Below are 12,704 nucleotides of genomic sequence, written 5' to 3'. Positions count from 1 at the left end.
CCTCTGGGCTGTGATGCAGCCTGTTTGACTTTGTCAGTGCTTAGGAGGAATTTGTAATCCCTCTTTTGTTCACTACTAAACAGGTTCAGTTTCTTCAGTCTGTCAGTGGTCAGTGTAGCACGGTCCTCTCAGCCCCTGGTTGCTCCTCTCTGGCCTGAGTCCAGAGCAGCAGTGTATTTTCTATAACACGGTGACAAACACCGCACACCATGATGGAAGCCATCCCATTGGCCTGCAGTGCTTGTTGAAGGCCTGTAAAAAAACAAACCAAAGACTTGGCACTTACCTTTTCTGTTCACAGTATCACAGGCCAGAAAAAAACAGAATGGAAGAAGACAAAGCAGAATTTGTAGACAGTGCGGTGTAAATATGTGTTAATGTTAATGAACTGTAGCTACTCCTTTGTCTCCCTCACCTGGTATAAGTATCAAAACCACACCCAGAGTCAGGGCAGAATGGTTTCTAGGAAATCACTGGATGGCCGCTGGCCTGTTTGCACAGTGCCCTCTTGTGGCCTGGAGGGGCCATCCTCCTCAGCAAGACCCGCAGTTTAATGATTTTGGGAAATCTAAAATACAGAAACACTTCATTTTTGTGTGAATAATGTGAGGTATGGTGTAAAAGAGCAGGGGTGCCTTTAGGGCAGCAGTGGGAGGTCGCAGGGGTGGAGCCAGAGGCCGAGCTCTGCTGAGGGAGGGCGTCTGTAGGACTCCAGGAGGAAGGTGTGCCAACTGCTGTTCAAGATTTTGGGGGGAAAGTTATTGCTTGCTCCAACTGTTCCATCCCTTGCCTGCTGTCTCGTAAACAAATAAGGACCCTTTTTAAGTCTCCTTTTCGGTTGTGGACTAGTTCTACCATGGTCTGAGCCCAGGAGACCGTGAAAGAATTGGAGAGGTCTTGAGACAGACGCACTATTCTGAATGACGCCTTCCATCCCTCGATCTCAAATTCTGTGCTTTTAACTTGATATCCTAACATTGTTGAAGCCGAAATGTGTTTCTTTTCTTCTTTTTTCAGCGGGTAATAAAGCTTTACCTGCTCCTTTGCAGCTTACACATGCTGACGCAGCTCCTTACTTGAACTTCAGATTGTTGAGGGTGCAGCCCTAGTTTCAAATCTGGACCTGGGTCATGATCTGGGTTACTAGCCATTAAGACGATGGATAGTTATGTACAGTACCTGTGCCTTAAGATGTCAAGTGAAAGTTTATAATAATAACCCAGCCTGAAAATAGCATTTTACTCCTTAAAAATCCCAAAGCACTCAAATACAGTGAACAAAAGTGTTCAGACCTTTCCTAAGGTGTCCCATTGTCAGAAATTATAAGATTATTGAAATTTCACACAATGGGGCACCATTTAAATATTATTTTTTTCTAATCTTAATATTTTATTCAAAGCCTGAATGCTCCAACTGTAGACTTCTAAGGGTAAGAAAAGTTAGTTAATGTCAGCAGAAACTAAAGAGAAAATCCGACCTGTTGATTGTGTAAGCATTCTGACTGCGCACCTACAGTAGGCTGGCAAAACCTTTGGCAGAAGATTGTAGCCACACGTCTTTTTGCGTCTCTACCAGCTCTGCAGGCGCGTTTGGTGCAACCTTTCTTCTTGGTAGAGTTGCCCAGGTTCTCTCCAGCTGCTTGTGGATTGCTCATGGACGGCGGGTCTTCAAGACTTTCTACATCTTCCACCCACTCAAAGACATTCTCTCATGTCTGGGGGACACACAGGGACCATTCTGCACCAGCAAGCCCCTCCTGGGAGACACACAGCGGCCATTCTGCATGCAGATTGGGGGAAAAGAGAAAACTACCACTGGGTGAATTATAGAGGAATTTTAGTGAGACCAGAGTGGAGTTCAGACAGAATACCATGGGCACACCCCTAGTGTCATGAACAATGAGCTGAGGTCTTGTTTTTTTAAACAATGGCCAATACCTTGTTGTTATACCAGCCCAGTCTTGGAATGGTCCACTGTGAGTTTTTTATGTGTTGGATCATGTCTTTATGCCCCGAACCCTGTGTCTGCACACGGGGGAGAATGAGGCAATGCAGTGTTTTACCACGCCTCCGCGCCACAGGCAAGGGGGAATCTTAAGGCCAAAATGTAAAAAGCCAGAGTGGACATTGTTCCAGGACACCAGGATTAACATCCCAACTCCGGGAAAAAGTGCCATGAGACCTTTAACAGCCAAATAGTTAAACTGAGCGCTGACATCTCATCCAAAGGATGGACATGCTTCCAGAGCTGTAGAACTAAAAAGCCACAGTGAATCAAAAGTGAACACATGAACATATAATGTTTAAAACAATTTTCAAATATAAAATAACTTTACTGTGTACAACTTATCTGAGGAAATGTCTCAGTTATTTCTGATTGGATTAAGGTATTTTATTAGGAAAGAGCCCAACTGAATAGCTACATTGGCAAGCAAAAATGTTTTCTTTGGTTCAGCTGCTTAACAGTTTGCTGTTGGAAGCAGGACAGACTGATCTCATAACGCTCATAAATTCAATCCGAGCCTTCTGAGAGACGTGCACAAGAGCTGAAGACACCGCAGGAAAAGTGACACGGCATTCAGTCATTACCTGTTTTTATTACATCCTTAAATACTTTAATCTCAAAAAATGCTTTGAAAAAGTCAATAAGTCTTAATCAAAAGAAAATTAAACTACCAACTCTGAAGATAAAATAAAACATACTGAGTCGCTCAGAGAGCCATCTCTCCTCTGTCTGACATTCATTACTGAAAAGAAGCAAAAACATCCCTTAATTAACATCCCATTAATTACATATTTCTTGTCATTACGAATATTTTTTCAAATTTACTGCAAAGTGAGAGGTAACATTTTCAACATCGTCATTTACACACAGCGGTGTCTAACTCTAGAGTGAATAAAGTGCTCTTACAAAACCATGTGGCACTGTGCTGCTATACGCGTTTCGTTCTGGAAGGGCCAGGTTTGATAATGAGCAACAGAACCCATCCGCAAAAAAATGATATCACTGTAGGATACCACATCTTTAAACATTCAAAGTAAACTTGGCTGCAAAAGGTTCAACAATGTGTTAGATCAATGTGTATTCATTAACACACATAATTACAGAGTAAGTATTGATAAAACATTTTACACAGCAGTTTCCTTTTACACAGCATGGCTTCCTTTATATAACTTCTCTGTACTTCCCTGCTTATGTGCTGTGCTTGATATTCAGTTAGTATGCGACTTGTCACACTGACCATTCCAGTACAAACAGACAGGAGACAGTAATCTGATGAAACAAAGGGAAGCACAACTGTGTATCAAGACCTCCACCTGGATGAGAAGCTCAACGCTGTTCTTGAAATGTTACAAGGATCACCAGGATTAAACACCCTTTACAGCCAGAAACTATACTTCCCAGCCCTCACCCCAGAGGGATGCAGCCCAGCAGGCGATCCAGACATCTTTCAAATGTCAAAAGATAAAGATGAAGAAAAAACGATCTCTGAAAGCTTTGAAGCCCAAACTGGCTTTCAGACTAGGAGTTCAAACAGGGGATACAAATTCTAACAGGAGAATGAAATGTCAAATGAATACCCACAGAAGCTAATTTTCCAGTCAAATGCAAGAAAGACTCCAGATGATCTATTCTTCAAACTGCACTCGGCTGAAACGCTGAAAACACAAGCACAGGTACGCTGTTATGTACTCTGGCTGAGTGCCAGATATACAGGGCCCTTAAATATCTGGAGATCAGTCCTTACAAATGAGATCTGCTTGATCAGACAGTAAAAAGCTGAGTCTGCAGGTAACTGTATTAGAATACCAGACAAAATAAATGAAGCATACCGGCATCAGATATTAACTGTGAGGCCTGTTATTCATCATCTTGTTGTTACTAAAGCTTTGATTAAAACACACGGGGTTGGAGAGAACACTGCCATACTGTATGCTTTCTTTCAAAGGACAGAACTGCAGGAACACATTTTGGAGACTGTGAACAGGATATTCTTAATGTTTAATTCTTAGTGAATTAATACCTTAGCTCTTGTGTCCACATGGGTTTCGCATCAGACCTGTTGGTTAGGTCTCAATGAGGAATCAAGAGCAGAGCCCACACTAAATAAACCCACTCTGAATGCTGGTCAGCTAGTTGCCATCTGGCTGCAATGCACAGACACTTTCTTCATGTCAGTGAAACCAGATGGTTTTGTGGGCTGAATAAGTGGAGACGATTGGTAATTTACTGACCGCTACATGCTGCAACTCCTTGAATACGTTACTCTCTTCAGACAAATCAGAAGGGGCCCAAGTGGAACTGAAAATGACAGGTTTGTGAGCCTGGGGAAGAATTACATTGCGGGACTTTGTCTCACTTGCACCCATTGCTTGCCAGCATCCCGGCCACCCCAATTTGGGTAAACTGGTTAGAAAATGGATGGAGTTCATTTCTAGATTTGGATTTTGTAAATAAAAATAAATTAACCATGCGACTGGAATGGTGATCCTAAGAAATGCTGAGCCAGTACTAACACTGCAGGGAGGATTCCCTGATCGTGGCACCTCACTCTCAGGACACTCTACAGCTTCACTGAGACCATGACTCAGAGCTGGCATCAGAGGAGCCATCATACTGGGAGTGTGGGTCACTGGACAAGACTCACAGCCAAATTCTTTGCCGCGTTCAGAGAACCACTGAACATGAAAAACCTTATCTGCACACAGATGGTGCTTTTTTATGGTTTTGATATGAAACTGTGTCCGCTAGCAACAGTGCAGAGGGAAGGTCTGATTTGTTCCAGGACCCACGCTGTATAATTCTGGAGAGACACCTCTTACAGGGCTTTTCATCTGCTGGAATGCTGGCAAGGGTCCTGGTCAAGAGCAGCAGTATTTCAAGGGTGAAAGGGTGTCAGTTACTTCATTAGAACCTGCACACAGCTGTTTCCAATTACCAGCAGCTCATACAAGCTACTGCGGGACAGAATCAAGAGCTGGTGCTGCTAAAATTTGGACTGGGTACAAACACATCTCTAAAGAAAACGAAAACCCACCATTTTAGAGCGAGAGAGCACAGGAAGCCAACTAGTAACAATGAAACACTCAACACCAGCTTTTACATACTTAAGGAACACATAGCTGAGGAAGGAGAGACCTACAGTGTGCAGTAAGTTCTGCTCCTCTGGACCTCAGGTGACATTGCACCATGACAGCAGAAAAACCCACTGAGATGGTTCTGAACCCTCTTCCAGTGGTACTGCGAGGGATGGGCCCGACTCCAGGGCAGCACCAGCGACCAGTTGTGGCCGGAGGGCCTGGTGGGTGTCCTCAGTGCTCAGGGCTGTGAGCGGGGAAGGGAGACACAGGAGAGGATGCCCACCAGTGGGACGAGGTCACTAACTTGCAGCTCTGTGGGCTGGACAGGAGGCATGGACTGGGACACAGACAGCAGGCATCTCCGATCAATGAGCCGGAGCCCTGCAGGTGACAGACTCTGGATGAAGACCAAAGCTCTCACCAGCACAAAAAATCATGGGGTCACATAGCATCCCTGCTGAAGACATGACTGACAGGACCCACGAGGAGCTAGCTGTGCAGCAGGCCCGTCTCTTTATGGCCGTGCCATTGCCACATGCCCGGGAGTCCAGCTGCACTCCTGCACTAAGCAAGTCCCAACCCACTGCGGCCCGGACCCATTACTGCCCCCTGTTGGCACTTGACTGCTGGCAGAGCTCCAGCCGAACTCACTTTCTGTGGGATTTTTTTTCCCACAGCACAAAAAAGGCAATGATAGGAAATGAGAGTTTGCATAAATTCATTACTGCCATCCAAAATCATTTGGCAACTTTTAAAGTTCTTTCTTTCCTCTGGTGCAAGACCAGTTCCATCTGTTTCCAATGCTTGACAAAAACTCCAGTGAGAAAAACACTCCTTATTAGTAGCTTTAAATGTTCTGAGACTCAGAAGCCTGAAAGCCCTGTCGTAGGCTCAGCTAGCGGGCTTGTGGATGAAGAGATCGGACTGTGCAGCCCTCACCGAAGATTTGAATGCAAGACACGGAGAGGAGAAGACTGGGAAATGGAGCCCGTGACTCTTTGGACAAGACTGCTCCACATTTGAAAGGCTCGTAGTTGCTTGCGAATGGAGACGCTCGCTCAGTGTCGGACACTCGGTCCGCAGCACAGAGCTCCAAGGCAGAACGGACCCACTTCCCTGTCTGCAGCAGCGGCACGCTCAGAAGTTCACTGCAAGGCTCTCTCGTTTGAACAGGGCAGTGGTCTGGGAGAGGACACGCTCCTCCGCCTGTGACCTTGCGTTACTTGACCCCGCAGTGCAGGCGTTGTCCCGCCTGCTGTCGGAGGCAGCGTCTCCTCTGGCCCGCGGACAGAAGCAGCGGCGTCCCGGGGCCCAGGCCGCCGCTCAGTCGCCCACGTCGCTGTCCTGATCGCCGATCAGCCAGAGGAAGTGGAAGCTGAGCGCGAGCAGGGCCGTGCCCAGCAGGTCCCCCAGGGCGGTGAGGTAGGGGATGGAGAAGCTGTCGGGGTCCTTCCCGTTCCTCCACATGCAGTGGACCATCCAGTCTGCGAAGCACAGCAGGGTGAAAACCTGCAGCAGAGCACACAGACGCCCGTTAGCACTGGTACAACACCTGCAGGGTTACACTGGGGCCGGTCTGGAGCTGAACAGGGGAGGGACTGGGGCCGAACTGGGGCTGGACTGGGGCTGGAGGAGGGCTGGACTGGGGCTGGAGGAGGGCTGGACTGGGGGCCGGAGGTAAGCAGGACCGGGGCTGGACTGGGGCCAGAGGGACGCAGGACCGGGGCCGGAGTCTTTAAAAACCTGACAAAATGTTTGGATGCCACTCTTAACTAGACACCTCTCACACTATTTCAGTGAACATGGAATAATCTCATGCCAACAAGAACAAAATGTAGACTATTCTTCATCTGAATACAAGTCATCTGTGATTCAGGAAATGAAAAGGTGGAGAAACATGCAGATTTTTTTCCATATCCCTGAGCGATCTGTAATAATTTGTAAGATCTTGGTCCTTCTGCTGTGATTTTTTGTACGAACATATATGTGCCCAATTCCCTAAAACCTCACAAAAGCAGAACACGGTCAGCTGTTAAAAGAGGGATAAATCTGTAAGATCAGTTTAAGAAAGAAAGGTTGAGTTAGACTGCAGATACATATCTAAAAATACTTGTACTCTATTTACCATCATTAAGATTATGAGTGGGGTATAAAATGTTTTTTATAAGACATCTACAGTATGATCAGATTCCCATTAATGTTTCCCTTTAAAGACTAATGGAACAATCTGTCATGCTCGCTGCCACAGGACACGAAGAAGTCCTTGTTAACTGAAGGATATTGTGACTGCTTGTTAAATGAATGGGCAAGGTTAAATACAGCAGGTCTGCAGTCCTAACTGAGATCCCTCAGCAGAGGGATGGTTCTCTGATCCTCTGCACACCCACAGGACATCTGTGTGCACATGTTCACAGTCACCAATAAAGCTTACAGCTTGCACAAAAACATCCAATTAAAAATGCAAAAATTAAGGGCGACAGTTTTACTGGGGGTTTTATTAACAAGGATTATAATGTAACAGTAGACGAAAACACAACTAAATGTAATGCTCCTGTAATGTTTTGATGGTCTGAATTATGCTGAAATTGGAAATTGGGACAGTAAACTCTGGAAGTACTTTTATGGCTACTAGGAATCACTCAGTAACAACAATGGCAAAATACAGTATATACAAATGGAGTACAAGAACACAATACAAAGATGAAATGAGCAAAATATTTCAACACAAAAGTGCAATATGTGAATGAGCTGCTGTGACACGAATAGTTGATCACAAGAGATTACAAGAGATATTAATCATAACAGGGTTCAAGTACAATGACTGTAATACTCGTTACTATAGCCAACCTCTTAATTTAATTCCCTCTCATATAATTACCTCACCACTCTACGCTCAACAGACAAGTGATTATCCTAGAACTTTCTTGGATTAAACGTCATTAATCGTATTTGGAATAATAGCTTAATTCTCGAGAGTTACAATACAAAACTTCCCACACCCGGCCAGTGCAATCCGGATGTGAATTTTTAGAGTCCCGTAGGGAGAGGGGTAGCTGCATCCGATCCTTGTCCACTGAGCAGGACAGGAGCAGGCCAGGAGCAGGCCAGGAGCAGGCCAGGAGCAGGCCAGGAGCAGGCCAGGAGCAGGCCAGGAGCGTCTGATATGGCTGCTGGCCTGTGTTTTGTAGCTGCTGTGCTTAATATTCCCCAATTTCGACAAAAGTCCGACTATATTATTTTGTTGACCAGGCGAAACTACAGCTGGTTAGAACATCACAAGACTTCTCCTGCTGCTGAGGTGACCTTGTGCGGAGCTCTGGTTTCTCTAGGTCTCTCGGCCAAGGCAGTTACTTTCATGTGACTCTGTTCAGTTTGGTTCAGAAGCCTGCTGCAGAATCCCCCCCAAGAAAAGCTCTTTAGCTTTAACATCTACAGTAACACACATACTGTACTTTTGACATCCAAACCACCGTCAAAGGATTCCTGGTATAGTTTTCCTGATAAGGCTGTTTCCGTGGTTGAGAAAGTGCAGGTGCCCACATATTTCCAGTGACGAATCTTGGAAACGAGCTGTGACATTTCAAACACTCACAGGGCTCCACAAGAACAGACCTTCTATGAGGAAATATTGAGCCATTCACCAGCCGAGAGAAATTGTTAGAAGACTGCTCAGCACTAAGTCAAGCAATCCAACGTCTGAACTGCTTTAAAGCTCTGAAGGATGGGTGAAAGGCACACAAGGCCAAACCGCATGCTTTTCAGCTCTTAGAGTTGAGCAGTCGAATGGACATTTTTGCTGCTGAGCACATGAACCAGAGCCTGCACGACAGTGAGGAAGCAGCCCCAGTAGAACCACAGGACCGAAGGAGGCCAGGAGCTCTGGCTCAGGGGCTGCTACTGGCTGAAGCACAATTCAGATGTAATGATACATGACTCCATGAAGACTACAGCAACACAGATGCTATTAAAGATACAGAGTGTTTGCTTTATAAGATTTCTTTGACTCCATGCTGGTAATATACGTGTCAATTCATAAGGTTCTCTGAGTCAGGAAGGATATAAGAACCATGTGACAGAAGGAGTTGCACTACTGGAGCTGTGCAGACTGGCAAAGACTAACTGTATCCCACTCCCACCCTCACAATGGGAGACTGTTCAAGACGGAAGTCTTTTCAGCTGCACAAAGACATACACCGTCAGGCTGGTTAAAAAACTGCTGTTCCCGCTAACATTATAAAAAGAACCACGCTACACGCAAACAAAGCCCTGTAACATTTTCACAGCAGCAGGTCAATGTGATTTTTCTTGTTCAACTGCAAAAAACGGATTAGTAAAGATGTACAAGTACAAACCACAACTCTGGTAAAAATTTCAAAAATCTTGAGCCAAAAAAAGCGCACTGCGGGCGCTGCCTGCTTCAGAGAGGGCTCAGCCATACTGACACATGGAGATGCTGCAGCTCCAGTGACTGCAGTGGCTTCATCCGACTCCGACCGAGCTGAGAGAGAAGGGCTGAGCTGTGCAGGACACCGCGAGTGCGCCTGGGTACCGAGCCACGTTCTTCAAACCAAGACAGCCTTCTCGGTCGCAACCGCAAGACTCGGCATTCCCTGCTTCTACAGCACGACCAGCAGGCCGGCAGAGATCAAGAACAAACTCCACCAGGCCCTCCCCAGTTCTAATACAAGGAATCTGCAGGCGAAAACCAAGTAGCGTACAGAAGAGAGGAGCCTTGCTCATTCGGTGATCATCCCGACACAATTCAATCTGTGACGTTACATGGTTAGGCGATCAAAGAAATGTCCCTTAAGGGTTTCTCACCTGAAGGGATCCATTTCAAATCCTCAGAGACACACTGTGAAAATGAACATCGACTATCCAAGGTAAAATAACACCCTTTCGTTTATGTACAGTAGGTGCCTATATCTACGATAGAAGGGGACTGAAGAAATCCTACGTACTGTAAAGGTGCTGAAGACCAAAAAATATATTTTAAAACACATATTCCGAACAAAACAACTGCTTAGCTGCTTTTATGCCTGATGGGCGTCTCTAAACGAGGTGTATGAGATACAGTATATCTGGCACACTGCTGTGTCGTGAATGCAGATGCTGTGAAGGCTACACAGTACATAAACTCTGATAAAGAAGGGAAAACAGGATTAACATGTAAATTGGGGTTTAAGGAAATGTATCTCTGTAAGTTTCCACAAGGTGCAACCAGACAGCAGGGTCATGAAAGACTTCACTGAGCCCCAGCTTTTCCACCTAGCTGCCAAACACACCCCCTGTTTATTTTCGCTAAAAAACATGCATACATTATTCAGATGCACAGGTCTCCTCAATAGGCAACTCTGTAGTCTCAGGCTGCTATTTATGAGTAAGCTGCACAGAGTGGATAAAAAAATGTATTTAAGTGCAGGGTGTGTTTTCTTTGGAGGCAGGAGCTGGAGAGTCTGACTTGAACCTTTCTTGAAACCTAGACAAACAGGCCTGTATATAGAAATACTTCAGCACCTTAGCAAGGGAACTCTGTGTCCAATGCAGTGCCATTTTATATTAAAAGAGGGGAGGGGGGGCGTGGGGGGGGGCATTCGACACTCAGTACTTTTAAAATCCACAACTTCTCTTTTGTTTTCCAGCCCTAAGCAGCTCAACTATTTCACTTCCAGGTCACTGAGGTTTGCTTACTCTTTCACTTCCAGGTCACCGAGGCTGTGCAAGCTTAACGAAAGTAAAGTAATATAAGGCAGCACGAAGCAAACCTTATGTAAACTCCAGCGAAAAGGGAATGCTCGTCTTTCCACTGTGTTTACCAAATCGCTCACTGCTTCCTCAGGGACGGGTCACCTCTGGGCACATTTGCCTGGAAGACTCCTGACACCTCAGCCCATCCGCACACGAGCACACACTTGAAAAATACCTCAGTTCTTAGTTTACTTTCTTCTCTTTTATTTTACAATAGAGACTCGTGCTTTATGGTTTGAAACAGCAGAATACTCTGTTTTATAGCTGTCATTGACTGACCTTTACTTCCTTTTGCCACCCACTGGGACATCTTTAGATGCAACTCCAATACTGCTTAATACTGCTTGACAGCGCCACCAGATGGCTGCAAACAGTATTAAAAGTCACGCAGCACATGAAAGGGTAAGGCTAGGGCTGCAGGGGCAGCAGCACCTGAAGAGCTGAGAGACGCTGAGAAAAATTGCTCCCACTACAGTACATCAGCGATTGGCTGATACAGCTCATTAAAGAGTGTAGTTAGAAAGAAATCATGGAGACCCACCGGCCCTCCAGGACACAGAGTGGACAGTCCCGGGTTAGAATGGAAAAACTGACTGTCGAACCCAATACTCCCTGAAATTCACAGGCCGGCCCTTCACTGGGAAGTAGGAAGCCTTGAGAGGCTGGCCACGCGTTTAACAAATCGATGTAAACGAATGACCGCTGAAGACTTGCCAGCCACCTGAATGACCTGCCAGAGGACAACCAATAGAGAAGCTGCAGAAGACAGCTGGCCTAACGGATGAAGCTGTACGGACAGGATCCGCGCCGCGCTGGCCCGGCTTACCTGCAGCAGCGCCGCCACCAGGTAGACGGTCATGAAGATGGGCGTGAGGGTGGTGTGGCCGCTCTTCATCAGGTGGATGGTGTACAGGAAGATCAGGTGGCCGGGGAGGACCAGCAGCAGCAGCACCTGAGCGGAGCGGTGGTTGGCACCTGTTGGGGCGAGAACACCATGTGGGAAAAGCTGCCCAGAAGAAAGACGCCATACAGCACACAGGAAACCGACAGACACTCACGTCCGGAGGAAGGAAAAGCCGCGAAGGAATAGCGTTTGCTCCAAAGGAGCACCGTAACCCCGGGCGAATGGGCACCCCGAGCACCACTAACACCAGCCCGAGCACCACTAACACCAGCCCGAGCTGCCCTCTGTCCTCCCGCGCTCCGGTTCGACCCACACACGGGCAGCGTCCTGCAGCGCTGGGCCGCGTCACTGCGGGCACGCGCCCCGGCGCCGAGGCCTGCCGCGAGGACGGGCTGTTCTGTCTGGTGGTTTCTGGAAATAGCCACTGGTAACCTGGCCTTTGACTGCAAAAGGGAATCTTGAATCAACACTCAAGTAGAGATCTCGAATGTTTTTTTTTTAAATAATGGAAGGCTGATAAACTCTGAAATTTTCCCGTCTTATTTGGCATTCTGCCTCTGCCTATGCCAGACACAGCCCCACTGTCTTTCAGATGGACCTGAGCTGGAATAAGCAAGACTCCCTGCATTGACAAGCCCGGGATATCTGTTCACATGGAGCTGTGCAAGAGTCCGATAAGACTGTCATTAAAGCACAAACGCCATCTTACCGCGGAGACATGAGTTTCATGACTTTTAATTTTCACAGGGACTGAGGATTAGGAACGTAGCTGAAGACTGTCAGCCAGCGGTAAGTACCTGAGCCACAGAACGTCCTGCAGGGGCAGTAGCATCCCTTGGCCTCCTCTGGCACCTCCCCAGGGATGCTGTGGAAATGCAGGTAGGTAGATATCCGGCTGGCCTGGATTGCGACTAAATTCCCACCAATACCTGAGAAAGAGATGGAAGAACTCAGAGAGCACCCAATAACAC

The 12,704-nt window shown here is 46.7% G+C and overlaps 1 protein-coding gene across 1 annotated transcript in view; it reads right to left on the bottom strand.

Annotated features, from left to right (window-relative positions):
- Positions 1-4,984: 4,984 nt before the first annotated feature.
- LOC148655443 (solute carrier family 41 member 2-like) overlaps positions 4,985-12,704 on the bottom strand; it is a 29,934-nt gene continuing 22,214 nt past the window's right edge. Inside the window, exons 10-12 of the mRNA XM_088646105.1 lie at positions 12,531-12,662; positions 11,656-11,804; positions 4,985-6,590 (exon numbers count right to left, since the gene is read on the bottom strand). Of these exons, the coding sequence (XP_088502231.1) occupies positions 6,405-6,590; positions 11,656-11,804; positions 12,531-12,662 (467 nt within the window). The 3' untranslated portion in view covers positions 4,985-6,404. The remainder of the gene's footprint in view (positions 6,591-11,655; positions 11,805-12,530; positions 12,663-12,704) is intronic.

This window comes from Lepisosteus platostomus, chromosome 9 (genome assembly GCF_059453375.1).
Source record: "Lepisosteus platostomus isolate fLepPlt1 chromosome 9, fLepPlt1.hap1, whole genome shotgun sequence".
In the NCBI taxonomy this organism is placed as follows: domain Eukaryota; kingdom Metazoa; phylum Chordata; class Actinopteri; order Semionotiformes; family Lepisosteidae; genus Lepisosteus; species Lepisosteus platostomus.
The sequence above is the reverse complement of the archived record's forward strand: the minus strand, read 5'-3'. Positions and strand labels throughout refer to the sequence as shown.